A 17,544-nucleotide genomic window follows, 5' to 3' on the forward strand; every position below is an offset into this window, starting at 1 on the left:
TTTGTTACACACTGTTTACATGGTTAATTGGAAAGTAAATGTGAAATGAAATTTTTTAGCTGTTGAAAGTTTTATATTTTCTTAAACTATAAAAAGACAAATTCAGAACAGATGATAATAAAGTAAAATATTTGAATGATCGAATTCGAATAATTAATTTCAAAGGAGTTATTTGGTACAATCAATTGAACTAGTTCTTATTTAAAATTTTCAAAATCTTTTTTGATTCAAATGCAAATTCCATTTGCAAATGGTGTTTCTATATAAAAATCTTGAAAAATTAAACCAATTTCCATTTCATTAATCATGATGCCCATATTCATTAATCATGATCATTTGTAAATGCAATGATTTCAATTTTAAACAATATTACAACACTTTATACTTAAGACGGCATTAATTTAATATTCCATTGATTTTTTTTTTTTTTTTTGTAAATTAAAAAGCTAGACAACTGATTAATAGTGCCCAACACCTTATAATTTATTTTAAACGCAAAAAGAAAAAGACTAGTATTTGTAAATATAGTTTTTGTTTTAATTTATTTGCCATTTTTAAAAAGTAATAGAAGTAGTAGTTACAAATTCACATAAAAACTAAAAAATTAAGTAAAAAAAAAGAAAATAAAACAAGTATTCTACTTCTTTTTACCCTTACCCTTTGAAGCCATGCGTGGTCTTTGAGTTTTACGCATACTACGCTTACGATTTTCAGTTTTACGTTCGGTATTTTCAGTGTTACGTTTCTTAATGAATTCCAAACGCATACGGGATTTAACAATCTGTTCGGGTGTACGCAATTCTTTGCCCGTGCCCTTACCCTTGCCCGTACCCATGCCTGTGCCAGCTCTTTTCTTTTCCTCCAGCTTAGCATTGTGTCTAGCATGTCGACTAACGGGATAACGTCTTTCGTGCGATAATGGTTTAAAGCTATCATCATCACTGCCCACTTCTTTGGACAATTGTTCTTCGATTTTAGTTTTCTCCTTCCATGATGTATAGCGTCCCGTCTTAAATGAGGCCGGTATCCAGGCACCCGATTCTGTGCGAATTTTACCAGCTCTAGGATCTTGTACGGAAACCATTTTCTTCTTTATACGATCCCATTTCATTAAACCTTGCTTGTGACGTACTTCATTTGTTTCACGATCAATTACCGAAAATTCTGCCTTCATGGCTTGACGTTCAAAGGAGTTTATAGCCAAACCGTCTTCGGTGTGTTTATCGGCTGATTGGTAGGGTACAAAGTTCTCAGTGTCTTTGGCATTGGTATGCGTTGATCGCTTTTGTCTCTTAGGTTTCTCTTTATACAGATCGTCCATATTTTGTGGTCTTTTGGGGGCAAACACTTTTTTAAATGCTGAATTGATTTCCTCCTCGTTTACATCACTTTTTGGAGCCTTCTGTTTGTGGTTGTTTGAAAAATAAATGGTTGAAGTTTAGTATTGTTTTGTGGATATTCTTTAACACTATAATGAGTTATGAATGAAGTTAAATTTTGGTTATTTTCAGGTGAAACTTAAAAAAATACCCTTTTATCTTGACTATCGTTAGCGAAATTATTACAAATACCGTTACCATTTAAATACCGATAAATTTGAATGCATTTTCTATCCCAGCAAGGGATTTATGGGCAATTTTTAACTTCAAGATCTTTCATTTATTCTTTCAATGGATTTTCTTTAAAAAGTTGACCTGTACTTTGACAATTGGTTAGTTTATGTTGGGAAAGGACATCAGCATGGACGCATAATACCCTAAGTAACTTACGTAGGCTATTAAAATACGTGAAATTTTTATTTATGTCTAATGGTACTTTTTGGTTTTATCTTCATTTAGGATCGCAGCAAAATGGGACTTTTTTATAACTGTTTCATTCTCCTGTTGATACTTTTTACTTAATTTTAACTAATTTTTATATATTTTTTATCTTCTTTTTAAAAAAGAGAAGTAACTCTCAGGCAATTAATATGCCTATATATTAGTTGTGTTACTTTCTTTGGAAAGGGTATAGATTGTAGAAGGAAAGTTGGTGAAAGGAGGAGAAAAGCTTTTGACAAATCTGCAATTGCGCTTTATGTTTGTTATTAGTGCAGGTTGTAGCTCCTCTGGAAGTGTGATGGCGCATTATTCAAGCCAACAACCTTTATTTAATTATTTTAGTTCGGTGGTGTTTTAATGTTATACCACGAACCTTTAATATTGGAATACTGTTTTATTTTAGCAACTTTTTGCAACTAATGCCTATTTTAAATGGAGTTTAACTCACAACTCTTAAGCAATTGGAATTTTTAATAAATTCATTTAATAATTGTTAAAAAATGTTGTGAAATTCTTTAATTTATATAAAAAATTCCAACTTACCTTATCTGTTTTAACTTGTTCCGCCTGTTTTTCCACTTCCTTATCCAGCTCTTCCATTTTAGCGCGATATTTTTCAATAACTTCTGAATGTTTAGAACGTTTCTGTTTCATAACCGAATAGGGCACCGACTTTTGGGTGTTGTTTAATTCAAAAATGGTCTAAAATCGAAAAAATAAAAATTAAAAGAAATTTATCTACAACATTTATTAAAACAAACTTACACTGTGAGGCTTAAAGTTGCGCATTTGCAGCAATAAGTCATGTTTTTGATTTTGCAAATCACGCTCTTCTTCGGTTATCTGTTCCATAGTTTTGGTGGATTTTATTTCACTAGCGGCTGCTAATTTGGGCACAGCATTAACTATGAAATCCTCTAAAGGTTTTAAGGCAAAAAATTTCAGTTTTTTAACGCGAGCATTGGCATCGGTAGAAGCTACGGGCCGGGAGGAGAGATATTTCTTATAAGCATTTTCACTAGTACGCAGAACGCCGCTCTAAAAAAAATTAAAATTTATCAATTTTCTAATTTCAATTTTATTTCAATAACTTACAATATTAGTATTTCTCTTTATCTCCGTTACCGTCAAATGTTCCTCTTCCAACAGATCTTGTGGCACTGTGCCTATGACCGACGAATCATTGATATTGAATTCACGATTCAAAAACAAATGTAGATCTAACATATGTGCCGTATCATCTGTGGAGAAAATCGAGTAAGCAGTACCAGTGCGACCAGCACGAGCACAACGACCCACACGATGTACAAATAACTTGGGTTTGCCGGGGAAATGTAAATTCACCACAAAATCTAAACTGGGTATATCAATACCACGGGCGGCCACATCGGTAACGATTAAAACAGAAACTTTTTTGTTAACAAATTTGGCGGTATTAATTTTACGAGCCGAGGGATCCAGACTGGAATAAACCGAGGCATTGGTTATGCCACATTCTGTAAGGATCTGAAAGTAACAAGGAATACAATGAAAAATAATCAGTTGTGAGTGTTAAAGAGCTGAAAAAATACTTACAAATGATATCAGCTCAACATGATGTTGAGTACCAGTAAATACCACAGTTTGGGCAGTGTGTGGTATGACATACTTGAGCAAAGTAATCAATGTGGTATAACGATCATCCGGACGACAATAGACAAATTTCAAACTCAAAGCATCGGGCAGCTTAGATTCAACATCTAAAAAAAAGTAAATAAAATAAAAAATAATAAATAATCAAGAGCTATATTTGGCTGTGCCAAGCTACAAGAACTGCTTCAAAATTCAGTTACACATTTAGACCTAAGCTCACTTACCCAAACGTATTAAAACTGGATCACTTAAACCAGCTCTTGCAAATTCCACCATTTGCTTGGGCAGAGTGGCAGAAAACAGCACCATTTGACGAGAGTGAGGCAAACGATGCAAAGTTTCATTCAACTGTTCACCAAAACCCATTTCAAATAAACGATCAGCTTCATCACACACCACATATTCTAAACAATAAAGAAATAATATTAAATATTAAGTTCAATATAGATATCTCTTTTAAAACTCACCTACTGAACTCAATTTCAAATCCATTTCAACACACAAATGCAAAAATCTACCCGGAGTAGCTACTATGACATCTGGGCATGTGTGTATGGCAGAAAATTGTGAATCCATGGAATCACCACCCAACACCAAGATAGTCTTCAAATCCATAAATTTACCCAAATCTTTAATAAATTTATAAGTTTGCACTGCCAACTCTCGAGTGGGCGACAATATTAAAGCTCTGGCCCCCTTAGTGGGATCTCTACGCCTCAAACGTTCGAATAGTGGTATCAAGAAACATGCTGTCTTACCCGAACCAGTTTTGGCCATAGCAACTACATCTCTGCCTTCCAATATCAAAGGTATGGTTTTACGCTGAATGGGTGTGGGTACTCGGTAGCCACGTTTTGTTATACCTTTGACAACTTCAAAACTTAAGCCCATCGATTGGAAACCACCACTTTTCTTGGCCTTAGCCCAGGGTTTGGATTTTAGCAAATTGCTTTCCTGGTTGTCGCCGCCCTTTTCCAGCGACGGAAAGCCAGGTAAATCATCAATTTTATTTTTCCCCTAAATGCAAGAAATTCCATTAAATTCACGAATATAAAAAGAAAACTATAAAAAACACTCACCATTCCTACAATTATTTTTGAAAGACTGTGAGAAATGCACGTGTTGTTGGCAGATTTGATGTTTACTATGAAATCGAAAGATGCCAGATGTTAAGCAAAAAGTTGAAATGAAATTACTTCAATGTAAATAAATTAAAATTAATTAATATTACTTAAATTATCAATTAAATTATATTAATAGTAAATTTCTTATAATACTATATGTTTGAACTTTGTTTAAACAAGTTAATTACAGACTTAAACATATTTTAATTTTTGGCCCGTTGTTCAATAAAATGTTTGATCTGGTAGCTCAATATTGTTGTTGCCAAGAATATTGTGAGCGAAAGAGAAATGTCAGTCATTTGTTTTTGTTTAGAAAATTGTTATCAAAATGTAATACAAAAATAAACAAAGGGAAGGAATTCTACTTCTAGTGTTTCTATGAACTGATTGAATTTTTTTAAACAAACACAAACTGCGAAGCGTTTTGCTTGTCTGCAGATACACCCAGAGTCTCTGACGGGAATCGAACCCGCAACGCTCAGTTTAATAGTCCAGCACACTATCGACTGGTCTATCGTGGCACTCAATTTGAAATTTAAAGACTCATTGTTCTTCATTCTGTGGATAGTAATATACACGCGTTTCATATATAAAATGATTACATGAGCTACCTTTTGTTCTATAAATATTATTATCACTGTTTTTCAATCAGGAATATAGCAACTCAAGGTTCGAAAAAGTAATTTTAGCAAATAATTACTTATAACCAATAACACGGGCGGGATTTAGCTACATCCGTATACATTACAGTAGAATTGACCTAAAAACTTTATTCTCTCAGGTATTTTCAATAAAATTAACAACAATCGTAAATTAAAGTTTTGATATCGTTAGGATAAAATCGTTTTTAAAATGAAAATATTCGAATTTATTCTTTCGAATCAAATTACTGAAGAAACCGCTTGAGCCCAACACAAAGAATGGTCGAAGGAATTTTGAATAATATGAAACATATATATATAATATAATTATCCACCTTTTAAACATATTTCGCAACGTTGGGGCCTACGTCTAATAGGCTAACATTAGATATAATCGAATCATTCGATTTGAAACAAATCACAAAGAATATGTTTTATCTGTGCAGTAAAAATACTGTGACTTTAAGATGAAAACTTATAAAGAAATTCCAGAAATTGTCCGTTAATTTCTAAAAAAATATTCATGACAATTTTTGGAAAGTTTTTCCCGATTAGGTCGATGGCAGTTCTTTTACGAGGCTTTCTTTAGTGATTAGTGATGGGGATTTTTCCAGGAAAAATAATTTCTCCTGGTAGGGATAATTAAAATTTAACAAACAAATTTTGTCAATTCAAGTCGAAACCGAATTGAATGAAAATAATTTTACTCAAAATAAAAAAATTACAAAATAATGAAGAAAAATTTAATCATTCAATACATTTTATTAAACTACTATTACATATAATAGATTTTAATTAAAGAAAACTTAATTGATTCAATATGATAATAAAATATGGAAAAATAATTCTCAAAGTAATGAAGTCAATACATTTGAAGTACTAAGGAATTAATTCGCGATGAATTATTTAATGGAACGGTTTAATTTGATTTTAAAAATTAAATTAAGAACTAAAAAATACATTTTTTTTTGAGATTTGAGGATATGACTACAGTAGTTTTGACTTACCTGCCTTTCACTTAAGAGCATTTTGCATATAAGTGCACAAAACTTGTGTTTTGTATATTTATTCATCAAACTCCATACAAATTCGTTAATTTAAGTGCATTGTTCATACCTGCACATTTAAGATAAGTGCATAATACTATAACTGGTTTTCATGAAAAAAATTTCATTTAGCTGCTTAATATAAAATTAAATCAAAACAAAATAAGAAAAATACGATTTTGAATAAAAAATTGTGTTGTAAACTTCTTAATAATTTCAAAAGTAGGTAAAATACCAAATTTGTCGTTATTTTTAAAGGGAAACATCACAAAACTTCATGTAAATTATTTGCCATTAGCTGCTTTTTTGGGCAGTAAACTTAAATGCACTTACCAGCATCAATGAGCAGGTAAGTTAACTGATGTTAACTGCACTTTTAACTTACCTGCACAAAATATAGTGCAAAGTTGATTGTGCAGGTAAGTCAAAATTACTGTATAACGATTATACGTTAAATTAAAGCTTAATTTCTTTATCACGAAATTGCACTATTAATTTGAATTTAACGGTCTGTAACGACATTTAAGATTTGTCCGTTAGATAATTCATGAAACTACTAGAAAGTGGTCTTTCGTTGGTCTCATTTAGAAAGGCTATAACTCAAATAATTTGATATTTACAGGAGAAGGTATTTTATACAATTGCTTGTAAAATCGTTATTTTCTGATACAGTTCTGAAATGTATTGGATCACTAAAAAACTAAACGTGAAAAACCTTCTCCTCGAAAATACGAACAATTGACAAACAATTTTACAGAAATCGGCTCAGCCGTTCTCATTTTATGAATTACTATACATTTTTTACACCATTTTTATATACATATATAGATTAAAAGAATATGGTTTATTTAAAGGAAATAAACAAACCATCGTTTTTAAAAGGTAACAAATTTAACAATATTTTAAAAATTGAAATGAAATATAATAAATATTTTTGGAGCGATTTTCTTAATTAGAGGGTAAGGTATGAAAATTACTAAGGGTCTGATTCATATACACGACTAGAAATAAATTTAAAATGTTTGTATGAAAAACACAAAAAATATATTTGAAAACTGAGAAATTTTCATACAAAAATTTTAAAATTGTTTCCGGTCTTGTTTCTGTATCAGGCCATATGGTAACATAGAGACGATACGTAAAGTCTTTTTGTCAAAAACCTCGTTATAGATGGCGAAGTCTGTATGTTGAAATCATCTTGGCGAAGCCCGTAAATAACTTTCATACATGATTGATACTTCAATATAGTCCAACGTAGGCTGCTATTTAAAATCGAGAAAATTGGTCCCACAAATTGCTAGATATAAAATTGTTATGTGTATCTGAATAAAAATCAAAAAAAAAATAAAATAATCCATACAATTTTAACTTCACATAAGTTTTATTTTTATTATTATTCTTACAATTTACTTATATAAAAAAAATCACTTACATTAAATATAAGAATCATTATTACAAATTTATATAGTTAGTAACAGATTTTTGTTTTGTTTTGTTTCGTTTTTTACCGTTTTCTTAACACTCAAACATTTTATAATTGTAAATTTTAACAAATGCCAGACAGAATATTGCATTTCGTTTAATAGAAAAATAGTTTAGTAATTTATTAAATATGTTTGTATTAAATATATATGTGAAACTTCAATCATAAACAATTTTGTTAATAGTAATATTTAAAGAAAAACTTTATTTGTGTAATGCATAACATTATACATTAAAATGAAGTGAACAATTAAGTAATGAAAGTGTTAAAATGAGGGGAAAAAAATAATTAAATAAAATGATTTTCAAAAAAAAAAAAAAATGTGTCATCTTTTACTTAGTATGTACAGATAAGGAAAGAAAAGCTGAATTCATATATGTAGTTTATTAAACAACAAATTAATTAAACTTAAAACTTAAACGAAATTCACAAATGGATGTATGTTTAAAAATGATGATATTTAATTAAATTTTTTCATGTTTATTTTTATTTTTTCATAAAAAAAGGCAGCAATCAAATCATATAATTCTTTAAAAGACTCTAGATTTCGTTGTGTTAAAACTAGGAATCGTCATCGGTGCGCTCTACCAACAGCAGTTCTTCCAATCTTTCTAAACGTAGTCGCAAGTCTTCCTTTTCCTTTTGCACCAAATCGAATTTACGTCGTAACTCTTCATTGTTTTTACGCAACTCCAACAATTGCCGGCATATTTCCGGGGTAGTCAATAATGGTATTACAGACGAAGAAGTAGCTGTTGCTGCTGCTGCACCAGCTTTCGTATAGGTTTTTACTTCTTGATTGTTTGTAATTGAATCGCTGCTGATAGCACTGGTGTTTGCCTTAATGTTAGGTGTTGGCATTTGACGAACCTGCACGGTACCCATGTGTTCAACACGTTTAGCTGGCACAATACGTACCGGTTGTTTTGCCACACTGGGTTGTTGTTTTATGAGAGTTTGTTGCTGTTGCTGCTGCTGTTGTTGCGGTTGCGGTGGTGGCTGCTGTACCACATGTTGTATTTGAAACCTAGTTTCTGAGGTACCAGCATCGTTATCTTTTGTTTCAATTTGTATAATGTGTGCAATGTTGTCATCATCATCTGCTTCATCATTACTTGTGGTGATTTTATCATTCTTTGTTTCGAATTTAATCTGAAAGGATAACAAGATAAGGATTTGGTATACAAATCGAAGGAAGTAGGAGGGTTTTTTCAAAACTTATACACCCTTATTCATAATCAATTTTTAAGGATTATAAAACAAAATTTTCCTACAAAATTTATTTTGTTTTGAATAATTTACAAGCCTTTTTGTAATAGATTGAATTGAAGATAAATTGAACCAGGCCATCAAAAAAAAGTATGAAAATCGTGAATTGTAGGCATTACTCCATGAAGATTGTTGTCAAACACAACAAGAGCTTGCAAAATAATTGGGAGCTACTCAAGCAGCGGTTTCAAAAAGTTTGCGAGGGATGCAAGATTCATCAAAATGTAGGGAAATTGAAAGATTTTGCATGCTTGAACGCTATATAAGAAAGTAATATTTGCACCGAATCATTTAACAAGGGATCCACTACGATAACCCGAAAAGAAAAAGATATTATGTGAAGCCCGTCAAATCAGACGAATCGACACCAAAGCCAAAAATCCATGGCGCTAAGGTAATGCTCTGTATTTGGTGGGAGCAAAAGCGTCCTATATCTATTATGAGCTGATGAAAACTGACGAGACCTTAACATGGAACCTGTACCGAACGCAACTGATTCGTTTGAAGCGAGCATTTGCCTAAAAACGCCCAGCGTATGAAACCGTAATATTTCATCATGACAACGCTCTGTCACATTATGGAATACCTGTTCAAAACTATTTAGAATGAAGTAGTTATAGTTCGATCGATGCAAAACACTCTCTCTGGGATGCGCTTCACCTTAGAACAGAGTATACGAAATTTGCTTGATTCGTTCATGGACTCAGATGAGCAGATATTTTTGCTCTGAAGCCAGAAGGATGGGAGAGGTCATAGGTAACAACGGCCAATACTTTGAATAAATTTATATTGTACAAATGTTTCAAAAAAAAAGCTAAAAATTTGGAAAAATCCCAATAGTTTTCATTTAATCATTGAATTTATTACATATCTGTTAATTCAAATCTAATCCAAATTGAATAAGGGCCTGATTCAGAAACATGAACCCATGGAGAAACATAGAGCGGAAACTAGAAAAATACTCAAACAAAAAATTACTCAAAATAATCACACATACGAGTGTTGTTTTTGTTTTCACATAGTTTCATCACTGAGTTAGGTCTTTCACATGTCTATTCTAGTCCATACATGTCGCTCTATCCATAGAGAATAGACATAGAGCGGAAACTCTGCTGTTGTCAGAAACCTAAGTGGTGAGAAACAAAAACAACACTCGTATGAGTGATTATTTTGAGTAATTTTTTTGCTTGAGTTTTTTTCTAGTTTCCGCTCTATGTTCTCTATGGCACTATCTATTCTCTATTCATGAACCATTTAAAAATTTTTGTATAAAAAACACTGAAAAATTATTTAAAACCGGAGTGATTTTCATACAAAAATTTAAAAATTGTTATTTCGTGTTTCTGAATCAGGACCTACAAATATTTTTTCTTCTTTAATTTGTTTTGTTGTTTTTCTATAAAATAAAATTAATAAAAAAAAAAAAATTTTCATAAAAACCCGATATTTCTAAAAAAAAAATAATTTTAGAATTTTTTCTAAAACCGATTTTTCACAAATTTTTTTCTAAAACCGATTATAAAAACAGTTATTTTCTAAAAAAAAATTCTAAAAAAATCGATTTTTCATTAAAAAAAATATTTCACTAAAAAACTAATATTTCATAGAGAACACAATTTTACTAGGAATTCAAGTTTTCAAAGCTTCCGAATATACTAGCTAATAAACTAATTGTTCCATAAATGTTTGAGATTTGAGCGAAAACCCATAATCACCGGTTTCAAAAGATCATCTTGATCAAAAATGTAAATCTATTCTATCCATTTTTTCATATCCTGTTTTTATATTCATTAAAAAGCCACAAGTTTAACAAATTAACAGGAATTTGAGAAACGAAACACCAATTTTGTAAGAACGATAAGCGATCCTCATGAAAGTTGATATTACGATTTAGATATTTTTAAAATTAATAAATTAAATTGAATCAGTGATTCTGAATTTCTATTTAAATAAATTTAAAAAAAAAAAACGATAAGCGATCCTAATAAAAGTTGATATTACGATTTAGATATTTTTAAAATATATAAATTAAATCGAATCAGTGATTCTGAATTGCTATTTAAATAAATTATAAAACAACTGACTTACCTGAGGAATTTTATTTTGACCATGTTGTCTAACATTAACCAAACGCTGGCTATAAAAGAAAATTAAAACCAAAATACAAATCAATGTAAAAAATCAATGCTATATATAAAGCTTAACCAACTTACCTCGATAAAGTTTGTGGCAACTTTTGCATAGCTTTTATATTTGTATTGCCATAAAGTTTCTTAAAATCATTCAAAGAAATAATTCGTATATTCTGGAAAAGAAAAATAAATTGTTGTACTTTCAACCAAGACAAAAACAATAATAATAATAATAAGCTTACCTTATTCTTGGCTATATTAGAGTTATCCTTAGCTTTTGATATGATATTCGGTTTTAATTTACTAACCGCAGTTGCATTGTGTGTGGAGGAAGCATTACCATAAGTCGAACTATCATTGCGAACTCTAACAGGCACCACAGTTTTCGAGCTATTCAAATTATTGTTATTAGAGTTGTTGTTGTTGTTATTATTATTAATGTTACTGCTGGTGTTGTGTATTTTCTTGGTTTCATTTAATAGTAACTTTCCACCTTCGGATAAAATCAATTGGCGACCATTTTGTAGAGCAGTATTTAACATATCCTTGGAGGTATCATCCTCGGGCATCATAGAAATGCCATGAGATTTTAATAGATTAATAGTTGAATCGCCTAAAATGACGGTTTCTGAAAAGTTTAAAATTTTGATACATTTTTTTTATTTTTTAAATAAATTCAAATTGTTTTACCTTTAATATTTTCTAAATCTTGTATTTTAGCTGCCGCATATTCACTTTGACTTGCAAAATCATCATCATGATCTATTTTACGTATAGACTCTGGTTCATCTATTACATCCGAGGCTATACCCATAATGGAATTAACAGCTTCAGAAGTTTCTTTCTGTAATAGTTTGATTTTTTAGAAAAATTCATTTAATTGTTTAGAAAATCCATATTAAGAATTTTGAATTTCGGTTGGTTTTATTTTAGATTTTACTAAAATCAAATTATATTTAGCCAAATAGTTTATTTATTATTTAAATTTTTAATTAAACAAATACATACACAACTTTTGAATTTTTTCTTCTGCTGGTTGTTAATGAATTTTAAGTCCAATATTGGGTTCACATTTGTTTTATAGCAAATAGTTTTTGTGTATTGTGAATATAAACGATTAAAAACAAAATAAAATGTATTTAATCAATGATTAAAGTTGAATATTAAATAGACACAATAAAAAAACAAAACTACAAACGAAAACACAGAAAACTTTTTTGCACATAGAGTCTAAGTAGTAAAAAAAAGCTATGATATACAATTTTCTAAAATATCTAGAACTACATCATTTTAAATCGAAATCAAGAATATTTTTCATTGAAATTGAGAAAAATCCAAATGAAATTGAGAATATCAATATTAAATTGAGGAAATTTTAAATAAAATTGAAAAGTTATATTTAAAATTGATAAAATTTTTTTGTGTAGAGTAGTTGGCAGTTTATGATGTAATTCACGTCACCACAATATATTGTTATTGTGATTGTGTTTTTGCATTTACACAGGAGTATAGAATGGTGTTGTATTTTTTTTCCTTGATGGACCTGGGTTGTTTTGAGTGTTGTACTTCTTGAATTTTTTTCTCAATTGAACTCAAGAATTTTTATTATACAATGAGTTTTTTTATTTTTTTTGTTATAATTTTAGACTTGTAGTCACGAATTCTGTTTATTGTTTTTTTTTTTTTTTTCTCTCTCTCAACCATATTTTACTGAACCTAATTGTATTCTTGAATTTATCATTTAATATAGAGTATGTAATCTCACTTTAATTTTGTTGGCTACAATTTTGTGAGGTTTTGTTTTTTGTAGTTTAAATGTCTTTATTATTATCTATTAATTTAATTGGTTATTTGCTGATCCCATTACTATGAGTTAATTTTCAAATTATATATTGATATCTTTTAATTTTATTATTATTTTATGTATAATCAAATTGTGAGTAGTATAATTGGAACCGATTATGGCCTATTGGCTAGGATTCTGTTACTGAATGAATAAATAAAATAAATAAAATAAAATTCCAATTGAAATTGTGAACATCAATATGAAATTGAGAAAAATCCAATACAGTCTCAAGCAAAATGTACATAGAGCGGAAACTCTCCTGCCAATGACCTAACTCAGTTGTCAAAAACCTAAGTGGTGAGAATGTATTAGTAAATAAAACACTCGTAAATATGATTATTTTGAGTAATATTTTTGTTTGAGCTTTTTTCTACTTTCAGCTCTATATCTATTTCTCTATGCTAGGTATTTTGACAACGTAGTTAGATCTTTGATAATAGAATTTCTCTATGGTAGAGTTTCCGATCTATGTGTATTTGTCTATGTTCTAAAAATCATTTGAAATTTTCTCAATTTCAATGGAAAATTGTTTAAAGCCTCTGGGAATATAAGACAAATTGAATATTACACAACCGGCATTTAATTTTTATACTTTATCTACATTTTTTTAATATATTTTTTATACAAATGCCTATTTCTAATTACGTAAAGTAACATAATCTTTACCGCACATACCTCATGTTCTTCATTATATTTTCGACTTGCTTGAGACTGGCGAGCCGTTTCCAATTCTTCCAACAAATCGGCCTGTTCCGTTAGCACTGCCAACGCCAAAGCTGTACGTCCAAACTTCGTGACCAATGTTACATCGGCATTATGCTTTAACAAAAGGCGTACTATGGACTTGTGACGTTTCTCAACCGCCCAATGCAAAGGAGTCATGCGTAGCTAAAATATGTTAAGTAGCAATTTAAGATAAAACATTTCTTGCATTAATAACATTAAAACTTACCATATCTCTAGGATTTACAGCACAATTTTTCGACAACAACAATTCCACAATTTTTTCATTGCCATAATAGCAGGCCAAATGCAAAGGAGTACGATCGACTTTAGTTTTGGAGTCTTTATTAATGCCGCCATTTAGTAAAACTTGGCATATTTCAAATTGATTGTTCATGGCAGCAAAATGCAAAGCCGACATACCCAACTGCAACAACAAGCAATCAGCATTATTAGCAAAAATGAAAGAAAAAAAAGTATTACAAAAGAAAGAAAAAATACAATAAGAAACCTGTTGCTTTCTCAAGCTTGGCTATAAATACACAACAAACAAAAAAGAAAACTCACCCAATCCGAAGTAAAAGGTGCTCCACGGGTCAAGGAATTTTTGACACCTTTCAGATCAGAATCTCGGGCATATTGCAATAATTGTTTGCCCAAATCTACAACTGTGGTGGGTACACTCAAGGTACTCAATGACTTGTTGTTTATTATTTCACCCTCAGTGCGCTAAAAATTGTTAATTTTATTAAAATTTTCCTTATAATCTTTATATTCCTCAATGAATACTTACTATTTTGTAGTTCATTAAATTGGCCAATTGGGCTATTGTTGTTGTACCATCCTTGGTGGGAAACACTTTGCCGTCAGCTCTTAGGGTGGCCACTATTTTGTTACCACCACCGCCTACCATTCTGTAGCTTGTATTCTCGAATTCCTCTTTGTTATTTACAGTTTATTGTTGGCCACAAACACTTATTGTCAAGCGAAAAAAAGTAAATTAATTGAAAAATTAATATAAAAAATAAAATTAAAGGAAAAGGAAATAAACGCACTATTTTCCCAAGCTTTTCTGGTTCCTCTTTAAATTTGTTTTACAATTATTTTCTACATTTCTTGGTTTTTATTTTGTACAGGTATTCGTAAATGCCAACAACTGTTAGAGATGCCAAGTTGCTATGTGTGAACGAGGGCATAAACAATTAATTTAAGGATTTCTTTAATGAAATATGGCAACTTTATCCACTGACTGAGCTGCTCTCATGAGCCGCTCAAAATATGAGCAAAACCATTTTTTTATATTGGTTTTTTTACGAATTGGAAATTGAGGTGTCTTCAAACCAATCAGTCCTATAAGAAATGCACGGTGTGTGTATTGTGTTTGACATGAGTCAGACGAGCCGGAGTATAAAGTTGAACAATCTGGCAGCATTTTGTTATCTAGATTCTTTTATTTTTTTTGTAGCAACTCCATTTTTAAAAACTCCAAAATGGCAAAAAAAAATATAAAATTTGTAATTATATGAAAAAAAATATTATTCGAACTCTGTTTTCAAAAATGTTTTCAGTGTTTCACAAACAACTTTGTTTATTATTGCGTTAATTATTAAAATTTAAATCTTAACATTACGTAATTAACAAAACGTAGTCTTGTATAGTCACCACAAAATTTGGTCTGCATTCTGGAGCCAGTTTTTGGGGATATACCTCTCTAATCCAGCTTTGTGGCACTTTAAAAAAGAAAGGTACGAGTGTTGTGTCGACTTTAGAGGAAAGACCTGAGAATTCTTATTGAGAAAATGAAAGAGGTAGATCCGGGATCAAACATGGTAGGAAAAATCAATAAATTTAGATCCTCAAACAAGAGATAAGTTCGGAAAGATCGTCAAAAAAATAAATTTATAAGCCAAAATTGTGGTACTTTGAAAAATAAAGTTCTTGGATGACAAAGACGGTGAATATGAATTTGCTTTAGGTTCAACTTATAACAGTAGCCTCAAAATTGTTAATAATATAGTTAAAAATATGATAAACATTAAGGATTACACTAGACAACGAGTAATTTAAATTTTTTTTTATTTGGCTGCTTCTATAGATGAAAATAAATACTATAATTTATTGTTTTACGCCTTCTACAATTACGATACTGTCGTATGCGTAAAACACATACGCCAACCGCGATAAGGTTTATTATGTATATGAAAGTATAGACTTTATCTATTTTATATTCATAATATAAAAATAAAGAAGGTATTAACAACAATAGTTTTCATCCTAAAGTTTGGTTGCTTAAATAAATTTATATATGGTAATTTCCTCGTCCCGAAGTTATTATAGGGGCATATATAGTTAAATAGTTTGAAGGTACATACAAATTTAAAATATTTTTTTTTTAAATCTACAGATCGTACCATAAATGATCGTAAATTATTTATGTATTGCAAAGATCATATTTTGAAAAATTACGAAAATAATACAATAATAGGAACAAAATTAATTAACGGAAAACCATCAGTTACAAAATTATTTATACCCACTTCAAAAATCACTAATGTTGTGTAGTGATATTCGCTTATATCTCACTTTTGTTTAAACTACATTTGATCGTAATATCGATAACTTATTGTCATCACTAATGTGCATCAACGCAACTCTGCCCAGCTATCAAAACAAAAACAATTACAGCGGAAATTCCTATAGAATTTTTACAATATTTTAAAGAATTAAAAAAGAACACACACACACAATTAAGTACACAATAAACACGCAATTACACAAATACCATTTACTATTCGGATTTAGCCCAAAGTCCTGCGCATGTTACCACATAAATATCTTTACACCACCACTTCCACATCCGTCCATTAGAAAACGGAAGTCAGTAATTCGTAATATTCTATAGAAAATAGCTTACCAAAGTTAAAAAACTTGTAATTTTCCTTAAGTTTAACAATTTCTTCAAACAATTATATAAAATTTATAATATTTCCTTTGGTTTATTTTAAGTTTTTCACAAAAATATAATTAATGTTTACGTGCACACACACTCAGTTTCAAGGGAAATGACAGACTACCGATATATTTTGTGTTTTGTTTTTGTTTTACTCTTCGCCCGAGTTGGGAGTTATTAATTGATAACAGTTGAGTGAAGAAAAACAAGATGTTAGTAATATGTTTTATATTATTGCATAAAAGCATTGTTGAAAATCGAATTTTTCGTTATTATGAAATATTTATTTACATGATATTAAAATTATATAAATACAAGATATATATATTAAAAAGTAATAGCACTGGCTGCCTAGGCCATCAGCTAAATTATGAATTATAAACAAATCAATTATATTAGATCTTTATTTAAAAGTCTTTATTTTAAAATCTGTAAAACGTCAGAAAATTTTATATTTTTATGTTTCAGATAACTTTTGAATTGAGGAAAAATTTAATCATTCAATACATTTTTAAAGCAATTTTCTAATGGATTTGAAGTAAAGAAAATTGTATTGATTTAATAAGTAATTGATTCTATAAAGCCTTTGAATTAATTTATAATGAATTCATTGGATTCAATTTGAATTCTTTTGAACTACTAAAAAAACATTTCATTTCCGAAAATAAAAATGTTCATAAACAAATGATTTGATATCAAAATTTAATGGGTTTACCTAAAAAATGTTTTACTGCTTATACTAATCACATTAAACATTTTATATTGATTTTCAAAGTGTGTCTCGTTCGGGATCGTAAGTGATTCTTTTGTCAAAAACAAATGATTTTATTATTTTAACATGTATGTATATTTAGATTAGTAAGATGTATGCAGAAAGA

General features: G+C 29.9%; 2 protein-coding genes across 5 annotated transcripts; both read right to left on the reverse strand.

Moving 5' to 3' along the window:
- Positions 1-515: 515 nt before the first annotated feature.
- LOC135954407 (ATP-dependent RNA helicase DDX54) lies at positions 516-4,646 on the reverse strand. The gene is made up of 8 exons (XM_065504573.1): positions 4,532-4,646; positions 3,920-4,469; positions 3,677-3,856; positions 3,396-3,559; positions 2,916-3,326; positions 2,586-2,858; positions 2,364-2,522; positions 516-1,402 (listed from the first exon to the last, which is right to left on the reverse strand). Exons 1-8 carry the CDS (start codon positions 4,532-4,534, stop codon positions 638-640), a joined length of 2,505 nt encoding a protein of 834 aa, XP_065360645.1. The 5' UTR covers positions 4,535-4,646; the 3' UTR covers positions 516-637.
- Positions 4,647-7,632: 2,986 nt separating this feature from the next.
- On the reverse strand, positions 7,633-16,770 carry Atac3 (Ada2a-containing complex component 3). Of its 4 annotated transcripts, none has more exons than XM_065505283.1 (11): positions 16,631-16,770; positions 14,510-14,690; positions 14,284-14,445; positions 13,946-14,143; positions 13,669-13,881; positions 12,156-12,179; positions 11,838-11,991; positions 11,390-11,775; positions 11,229-11,320; positions 11,104-11,152; positions 7,633-8,898 (listed from the first exon to the last, which is right to left on the reverse strand). In XM_065505283.1, exons 2-11 carry the CDS (start codon positions 14,627-14,629, stop codon positions 8,308-8,310), a joined length of 1,989 nt encoding a protein of 662 aa, XP_065361355.1. In that variant the 5' UTR covers positions 14,630-14,690; positions 16,631-16,770; the 3' UTR covers positions 7,633-8,307. The 4 variants fall into 4 exon arrangements, with proteins under 4 accessions (XP_065361355.1, XP_065361356.1, XP_065361354.1 ...); XM_065505284.1 differs by lacking the exon at positions 16,631-16,770 and adding an exon at positions 14,772-14,880 and having other exon boundaries at positions 12,156-12,176; XM_065505282.1 differs by lacking the exon at positions 16,631-16,770 and adding an exon at positions 14,772-14,880.
- Between the last annotated feature and the right edge of the window lie 774 nt (positions 16,771-17,544).

The sequence above is a fragment of the Calliphora vicina genome, chromosome 3 (genome assembly GCF_958450345.1).
Source record: "Calliphora vicina chromosome 3, idCalVici1.1, whole genome shotgun sequence".
Taxonomy (NCBI): domain Eukaryota; kingdom Metazoa; phylum Arthropoda; class Insecta; order Diptera; family Calliphoridae; genus Calliphora; species Calliphora vicina.